The 8,580-nt window shown below is 66.7% G+C and overlaps 1 protein-coding gene across 1 annotated transcript in view; it reads right to left on the bottom strand.

The window, feature by feature from the left end:
• Window positions 1-24: 24 nt before the first annotated feature.
• Window positions 25-8,580, bottom strand: part of LOC102434693 (ras-associating and dilute domain-containing protein) — a gene marked incomplete at its 3' end in the record, with an annotated part of 32,769 nt that continues 24,213 nt past the window's right edge. The window contains exons 5-10 of the mRNA XM_023747919.1: window positions 8,074-8,234; window positions 5,526-5,638; window positions 4,993-5,230; window positions 4,093-4,265; window positions 1,156-1,306; window positions 25-212 (exon numbers count right to left, since the gene is read on the bottom strand). Of these exons, the coding sequence (XP_023603687.1) occupies window positions 25-212; window positions 1,156-1,306; window positions 4,093-4,265; window positions 4,993-5,230; window positions 5,526-5,638; window positions 8,074-8,234 (1,024 nt within the window). The remainder of the gene's footprint in view (window positions 213-1,155; window positions 1,307-4,092; window positions 4,266-4,992; window positions 5,231-5,525; window positions 5,639-8,073; window positions 8,235-8,580) is intronic.

Raw genomic sequence — 8,580 nt, 5'->3', positions numbered from 1 at the left:
ACCCAGACCGGCAACCGGCGGTACCTCGGGGACCTGGGGCTGGGCGCCCCCGCGGGCGCCGGGCTTGCTCCGCAGGCCCCACAGGAAGTGGCGCAGGTAGAGCAGGTGCTGGTAGATGCTGTCGTCCGGGCAGTCCGCCTCCAGGTCCACCTGGAAGCCCTCGCTGGGCAGGACGATGGGCGGGGGGTTCTCGTAGGACTCCAGCACGTCCTCTGTGGGGACAGCACCGATGCCTCACCCACGGGGCCGCCCGCCTCCCCAATGGGGCCCGGGGCCCGCAGACTGACCTGCCGGGACAGTGGGGAGGGGCCGGGCAGGGTGACCACCCAAACCGCACTCTGGTTCCTTCTGGATCCCAGTGACCGCCCAGGATGAACAAGGCCCCGCCCCCTGGAGCTTTGGCCACACCCCCAGCCTGCACCCCACCAGCTGCCTCCGGGAGCTGAGCATCAGCCTGCAAGGCGGCAGCCCTGGCTGACACCTGCTCCCACCGGCCTCCGGGCCATGCTGCCCGCAGCCCCCGCGGCACCGGGATCGAGAGGCCCTGTGCACGCTGCCCTGGACTGAACATGAGCCCCTTCCAGCAGGAAGGCTCTGCTCCAACACGGGCCTTGGCCGTGAACCAGAAAATGGGACAAACGCGTCCCATGGAGCCGGCAGCCCTGCTCGGAGATGGTCGCTGCCTCCACGCCCACCCGAGGTAAGCAGGGCGCGCGCCCACTGTATCGTGTCCTCCACCGTCCTTCCCTCCGTCCTTGTTACGACATAGATAATGCTAATGAAGCGCACATCTATCTCTAAGGTCTAATCTATAAAACCACACATAGGTGCGTCATGTGCACCGTGTGTGAACATACGTGATCGGAACAATCCACGGGTGGTGCAGCAGTGCCCAGCATGTGGGCTGCTCTCTTCCTGGGCTGGGCACTGGGTGAGGCCCATGCTCGGGCTCCAGGAGGGGCAGGGGGCACCTTTGGCCTGAGCCATGGACGGTGGGCTCCTTGACCCCCCAGCTGTGGAGGCCCCCAGTGGGGGACAGGGCAGGGCACCGAGGAGGAAGACGGCCGGGCGGAGGCGCCAGAGGCTCTGCGGGCTCCTCCGGGGAAGGCCCCCCGGAGGGCCCACCCCCAGCGGTCCTGACAAGGAGGGGCTCACCTGAGTCGAAGGCCTCGGGGCGGTCCTGGGCGCCCGGCTCCCAGACGCTCATGGGGCCCATGGCCGAGGCCAGCTGGTACTGAGTCAGGAGCCGGTGCAGCTGCGCGGGGCTCAGGGCAGGGAATGCGGCCTGCAGGCTTTCCCAGCTCATCTAAGGGACAGGAGGCAGGCGCTCGAGGTCAGGGCCCAGCAGGCACCAGCAGGACCCACCCCCAGGGGTGGTCTGCCTCTGAGACCTCGGGGGCACAGGCAAAAGGCGTGTCCCCAGCCAGCACGCAGGCCTTGGGCCCACATGCAGGGGTCAGCTCGGGGTCGCAGGCGGTGCCGCTGGTGAGTCGTGTTCCTCTCCGAAGCTGGCGGGTTTCTCTGTCCACTGTTCTGGCTCCACGCGGGGGCCACGTGCTGGGACCACATGTGGGCTGGTGCAAGGCTGCGGGCTGGGCTGTCCTCGCCTGTGTTTGCTCCTGGGCCACTGTTTTCTCAACTCTTCCTGGACTCCTACTGTTGGAACGTTGGTCCTTTCATTTGCCTTTCTTCCTTGCTCGCTCTCTCGCTCACTTGCTCGATTTTACTGCCAACAGCAAGAGGCCCAGGCTGTGGTCATCCAGTGTCCACGCTGTCCTCTTGCTAACACCCCAGGCCACACACCAGCTCAGGACAGCAGTTGGCCGGGGGTGGTTCTTGCTGATTTCCCAGCTCCTAGAATCCCCGCCGCCCTGAGCTGTTTCTCCAGCTGCGGGCACCGAGCGCCCCGCTTCAGCTCCTTGCTCTACTTTCCGGGTGATTTCCTCAACTTCATCTTCCAGCTCTGCTGCTAGGACTTTAATGTCCAAGGGTCCTTTCTATTCTCTTTCTTACAGAGCCTGCTGGTGTTCGCGGTGGTGCTGCGTTTATCTTTGTGAGGACATGCGTGGCTTTTTGAAGGGTTTCTTCTCCCTGGACAGTCTGGCCAATGGGGGCCTGCAGCTGCGAGTGCACAGCCCTCCGGCTGAGTGCAGCTCCCGTTTCTAAAGGGCTTCAAAGAGAATAAGTTGGGACTTCGATGTCTGTGGCCCGCAGAGCCTGAAACACGTCACCTGGCCCTGCACGGGCAAGTCTGCCAGCCGACCTGTCTCTCCGACCTCATGCCCCACCTCTGCCTCCGCCCCTCCTGCACCGTGGGAACCACAGCAGTGCTCCTCGGGGGCTGCTCCCCCCACCTACGGCGCGCTCTGCAGTTGGCAGGCTGCCTGGAGCAGTGACGCACCTGCTGGGGGCTGTGCAGCAGGTGCCTCACGTGGCCGGCACACCGCTCTCCCCTCATGCTGCTCTTACAGGTCTGTCTGCTATTTCACTGATTTTGGCTAAGAGTTCCTTCTACCTGCTCTGGGTTTGACTTGTTTTTCTTTTTCTTGCTTCGTGGTGATCGCCCAGCCTTCCCTGCTTTCTAACATGTGTCCTTAAGGCTATTGTTTTGCCTGTTGGCACTGCTTTAACTGCACCCACCAGTTTAGTATATGCATCTTCATCGTCACTGATCACCCTGACCCAGTGGTCAAACTACCACCAGTTCCACTTGGCTTTTCAGAGTGTTTGCTCAGTTTAAAGCCCTTCCCAGCCCACACCCTGGAGCTTCACAATTTTGTCAAATGTCATGAGGGGGAAGCACCATTCCTCTCAGGCTCCTCAAGGGTCACACGTTTGTCTCCCTCGCTGTAGACGGCCAGGCTGCTCTGAACGCCCCCAGCTCTGGCCCATCTGGACGAAGCCTAGATTTCTATCTCACACAGGCCCTGGCCCCCGATGAGGCAAATGCCCCCGAGGAAAAGCCACAGCAGAACAGCTTTGTGGTTGCCTCGGTCCCCGTGGCTCCGGGGCTTTCTGGGCCTTTAAACCGATGGCTGTGGCGTGCCAGCCGCCGCACTCGCAGGCGCTCCGTAGGCGCAGCTGTGCCCCTCCTAGCAGCAGGATGGGTGCCTCTTGAGGCTTCTAGGTCTTGATCTTTGGGTAGACGTGGATTGTTCCACTTTTATACCAAGCTGAAATGCCCGCCGTCCCCGCACGGGCATCATGCTGTGCTGGCTGTGCTGGCGGCAGCTCAGGGTTTGGCCTGGAGATGGCCCACAGCCACATTACCGCCTCGGTTCAGACATGCCCTCCCGGCGGCCTGTACACACGCTCACGGTCACTCCGGAGACGCGTTAGGGTGATGCCAGGCAGGCAGGCAGCACCACTGGTCTGGCTTCATGGATGATCTGTGACAGTTTGTCAGGCAGCTGGTGGGGAGGAGGGTGAGGTGATGCATTAGTTTCCAGTTGCTGCTGTAACAGATGACCACTAGGTAGCAGTTAAGGCAACAGGAATGTACACTCTTACACTTTTGGGGGTCACTCTGGGCTCAAATCCAGGCCGGCGGGACTGCGTTCCTTCCGGAGGTTCCAGGGCAGGGTGGTCAGAATGCAGTGCCTGTGGGGGCACGGCCCTCCCCAGCTCTGGGAGGCACTGCGGGCCGCCGCCCCGCCTCCATCTCCAGAGCCAGCAGCGCGGGTCAAGTCCCTTGTTTTCCTCTGTCCTGTCTCTCATCGCTGACGTCGGAAGGGCTCGTGCGATTAAATGGAGCGCATGGCTAACCCAGGGCACTCTCCCATCTCAGGGTCCTTAGCGTCAGTCCCCTCTGCAGAGCCCCCCCTGCCCCCCGCCATGTGGGGTCACGTTGTCTGTGGCAGGTCAGGGTCCAGACCCTGCAGACCCAGCCCACAGACATTTTGCGGCCGTTTTCCTGCTCACAGGTGGGATCGGCTGTGGGACGGAAACAACTCTGAGGCCCAGAAGCCAGGTTCCCCACCCACTACCCCGCTACCCCCCCACCCCCGCCTGGTCCTCGGGCTGGTGCCTCAGTGACAACACAGGGCCCCAACCACCTGCTGACTGCCCCTCGCTCTCTCCACGCTCTCCTACCTGGATGAGCTGGGCGCGGGGAGTGGCCAGCAGGTTGAGGGTGCAGGACAGCTTCCGGAAGAAGTGCTCCCCGGCCTCCCCGAAGCCCGCGCCCCTGGTCCAGTCCAGGAGCTGCTGCAGGCGGGCACAGGCCTGCACGCCCCGGGGCCAGTGGAAGCAACTCAGAGAGGGGCCTGGGGAGGGAGAGCGGGGGGTGAGGCCCGGGCTGCCACCCCGCCCCAGAGGGAGCCAGGCCCCAGCTGGTCCCTGTGCCTGGCCGCCCCCCTCCGGGCCTCCGAGGACAGATGTGAGCCCCACATGGGTTCTAAGGCACTAGCCTGGGGTGGGCCCTCTGGAGGGGCGGGGTGAGCACGGGAGGTGGGGGGTGAAGACGGAGGGAGGGGCTGTGACAGTCATGGAAGGGACGCGGTCCAAGTCTACAGCGAGCCCCATGCTCCCACCCAGGCCCTGCCCAGACCCCGCTGAGCCTGGGAAGCCCACGACAGTGACCCCAGTGCTGGGGCCTGTCCCTGCGTTCATGTCCCCGTGCCCACAGCGCCCCTGAGCCTCCGGGCAGGGCAACAGAGGAATGTCTGCAGTGAGGACTTTGGGGGGCAGGGAGGTAGAGACAAGATTACTTCACTTCTCTCAGCCTGTTCCCTCCTGTTTCCCAGGGGCTGGGGGCTGCTGGGGACACAGGGAACCAGGAAAGGCCTGAGGGGCCCCACGCCGACACTGACAGAGCGCCTGCCCCTACGAGACACCCTGTGCGGACTCCCTGCTCCCGGGCCTCTCCCTGCGGAACCCCTGCGCATCGCATCACATTGGCACAGACCCCGGGTCAGGACGCCCCGAGGGCTCGGCCTGCCGCTCCGGGAGGACACGCGTCTCTCACAGGAGCGCAGCCCCGCCCAGCCTCACCCTTGTCCAGGAGCTGGTTGAAGAGCAGGGTGCTGGAGAAGAAGAAGAGGTAGGCCAGCACCTGGGACACAATCTCGGGGTGCACCTGGGCCTGCCGCAGGAGGTCCAGCGCGGCCTGGTAGATGGACACGACGCGGCGCAGCTCCTCGGGCAGCTGGGGGGCCTGGCACCAGCTCTCCCGGGGCTCCGTCTGGAAAGGGGGGCACTCCAGCAGGGCCGGGAGGCAGACGTACAGGGCCTGGGGGGAGAAGACACCAGCAGCGTTGGCAGGGCCAGGGCACAGGCCTCGGGGGCGGTGCGTGGGGTGTTCCCCGGGGCTCCCACAGCTGCCTGGGCCTCTGGGGGCTCAGTACAAGCTCCGGTGGAAGGTGCAGGTGACATCGACCGGGGGGCACAAAGGATTCAGCAAAGGGCCCACAGACGCCCTGAGCATCGAGGGGGAGGGGGCAGGGGAGGGTGGGTGCCAGTGAGGTGGGACACGCAGGTGGCTCCCCAGGCCCGGGCCCTGAGGAGGGAGCGGAGCGGAGGCGCACCTTGGAGACGTAGTACACGCACTGCTGGAAGGCGTACAGGATCACCTCCTCCAGCTCCGCCATGGCCTCCTCGCTGGCCGAGAGCGCGCAGGAGAACACGGACTCCGTGGAGCCTGTGGACACGTGGCTCAGTTACCACAGGGGCTCCCCTGGCAGCCGGGCCTCCCAGGAGCACAGGCCGCGCCCCCAGAGGCCCGCCCTGCCCATGCCTGGACACTCGGCCCTTCCCCTTCGAGGGCTAGGCCTCCTGCCCCCAGGGGTCTCCCCGAGGCCGGGCCTTCCGGTCTCGCTGGGGACCTGGCGGGGTCCGGGTGCTCCTCAGCCTCCCCAGGCAGCGTGAGGGGCCCAGATTGGGGGCAGCAAGAGGCTCTAAGAGGCTGCCGGCTGCCATGTTTGTCCTCCAGGGGCTCAGGCCTCAGACTCGCAGCGGCCGCTGCTGCCCGGAGCACAGGCAGAACAGACGTGTTTCACAGCCACTTGAGCCAGCGGGCGCCGAGAAGCCAGCTGCAGGCCCCACTTGGAGGGCGGGGTCCAGCCGCAGGCCGCCTCGCTGCCAGCCCACCCCCTTCCCGTGTGCCTGGGGCTCCAGCCGGAGGTGGAGGCAGCGGTACCCACTGAGCACAACACGACAGCTCCCAGCAGACGCCCCCGGGGCCCCTGCCGTCACTGAAACCTGCACACGCGCCTGTGCGGCGGGCTCTGCTGGGCTTCGCACCCCTCGAGCCGTTGTGAGCTGTTCTGAGCATCAAGGCCCCGTCCCTCCCTCCAGTGCTGGTTCCCAAGGCCCAGGACGGAGGCCCCCCTCTGAGCACCTGAGGAGCCCCCAGATCGACAGGCGCTGGGCAAAGCCGCAAAGACTTCCAGGAGGATTTGAGTGGGTGACACAACACCCCCGGCGGCTGCTCCCCGGCCTGTGGGGATGAGGGCTCCTGGGGAAGAGCCTCGCACAGACTGTGGGAACGACAGTGACGTCCCAGCTCCCAGGACAGGACGTCTCTGCTCAGAGTTCTTCCCACAGGCGCTTCCGCTGGGGCCGGAGGCCGAGGCCGCCTGACCTTGCCTTCGCCCTCTGACGCTAATTTTCCTCTGAGCTCTCCAGAGCCTCCACCGCTCGGGACACTGTCTGCTTCCCGCAGCCACCTGGTCCCCGGGGTGCGCAGAGGCGACCCTCTCCCGGCCTCCACCGGGCTACTCGCAGCCGGGCTCCCCACCAAACGACCTTCCTCTGAGGCGGGAGGGGCAGCTAAGCAGGCAGTGCCGTCGCCCCAGCTTCCCCGGAGAAAGCCGGACGCGGCCCACACAGCGCGCAGCCGTGAGGCCGCCCCGGGGCCCAGGACTGCGGCTCCCACGGGGCGACTGTCCCACGGACGCTGAGCCTGAGTCACGGGCCCAGCTGACTCTTCCTGCGGCAGCCAGAACCACGGGCTCCCGAGCACAGCCCGGCCTGCCATCACGCAGGCCACACACGGAGCAGGCAGGGGCCCAGGCGCTCGCGGGCCGAGGCCGAGTCCAGGGGAGCCTCCCTGCAGGGCCCGCTGCAGCGCCCGCGACCAGGTGCTGGGGGCCTCGAGGGGACCCGCGGGGTTGGAGGGAGGTGGCCGGAGGCCAGGTGGGCACAGGGGAGGTCTCGCTGCAAGGGGAGGGCCTGGCGGGGCAGGCGTGGGCAGGGCAGGTGCACGTCACACGAAGGGGGGCCAGGAAGTAGCCTGTAGACCCAGGGCCGCGCCGACGCCCCCACAGCCCCCACCCGCTGCGGACGGGCCAGTCAGCGGACTGTTTTTCAGGTTATTTCCTCTCGGGAGACACAGCTGAGCACACGCAGACGCTGTGCCGTGTCCGGCTGGCCCAGTTCACGGGGAGCCCCGGCCAACCCCATCCTCCTCCCTGGTCCCCTCCCAGCCCCAGTGCACCTCATGGCTGCAGCCCAGGCCCCCACATGCAGGGCCACCAGGCCATCCCTGCAGGGGCCCCTCCAGTTGTGGTGCAGCCGGGACAGGCCGAGGTCCCCCTGACGCCAGGGAAGGCGTGAGCCTTGTTTTTGCCCAGGCCGAGGAGAGGCTGTGTGGGCAGACCAGCCCGTCCACACTGGCTGCGGCCCCAGCCCCTGGGGGCGGCTGTCACCCGTCCCACCGCAGACGGTCCTGCCGCTCCTGCTGGGCTCCGGCCAGGCCCCGCACAGTCCTCCTCAGACACACGAGTGAAGGCCCACGAGCCTTGGGGCGCAGCCCACGCCACCTTCCCCTGAGCCCTCCCCGTCACCCTCGCAGCGTTCTCAGCACTTGACACAAACCCCGAGCACCTCGTCCCGCGTTAGGCTCTGAGCTCGGCGTGCCCCGCACAGCTCTGCGCGCTCCCGCCTTCTCTCTGAAGCCGCTGAGGGCCTGTGTCCCCCAGGCCTCCCCGAGACCAGCGGGGCGGCCGTGAACGGCAGACAGTGCGTGCGCCGGGGCACAGGCACAGGGGAGCCCGACCGCCAGCGCCACTTGCGCTCAGGAAGCCCGACAGACGTCTGTCCCGAGACGGCGCGGCCACCGCCCGCGCAGCCTACCTGTGGCGTCGGGCCCCTGCTCCAGGCCCTGCATGTACACGGGGCCCTGCTGCTGCACGAAGTACAGGAGCTCCACGGCGTTGGCCATCCACAGCAGCACGTGCCGCAGCTCGGGCAGCAGCCCGGCCAGGCAGGAGCCGGCCGCCGTCACGGGCTCCTGGCTGCGGGAGAGACGCAGTTAGCGGGCACCACCCTCCCAGGGACGCGCCGTCAGGGACACGAGCAAGAACTGCGATCTGCCAGCGAACCAGCGAGGGAGGCTGGGAAAGGAGAGGAAGATGCACGCCCGTCTGACAGCGAAGGCCAGGGCGCCTACCAGCCACGGCGGAGGGAGCGCCGGTGGCCCCGCCGCTGGGCAAGGAGCCTGGTAAGTACACCGCCGTTTCCTATCCCTGCAGGTTGGCGTGTGTGCGACGTGTGCGTGCACAAGAGGGAGGGTCTTTGATCCGCCCGCAGCGACGGGTCCTGGGGAGCGAGGCCCTAGGACGGGCTCGGAGGCTGGGCTGG

This window comes from Myotis lucifugus, unplaced genomic scaffold, assembly GCF_000147115.1.
Source record: "Myotis lucifugus unplaced genomic scaffold, Myoluc2.0 scaffold_1053, whole genome shotgun sequence".
In the NCBI taxonomy this organism is placed as follows: Eukaryota; Metazoa; Chordata; class Mammalia; order Chiroptera; family Vespertilionidae; genus Myotis; species Myotis lucifugus.
Note: the sequence above shows the minus strand (reverse complement) of the source record. Positions and strands in the feature narration are given on the sequence as shown.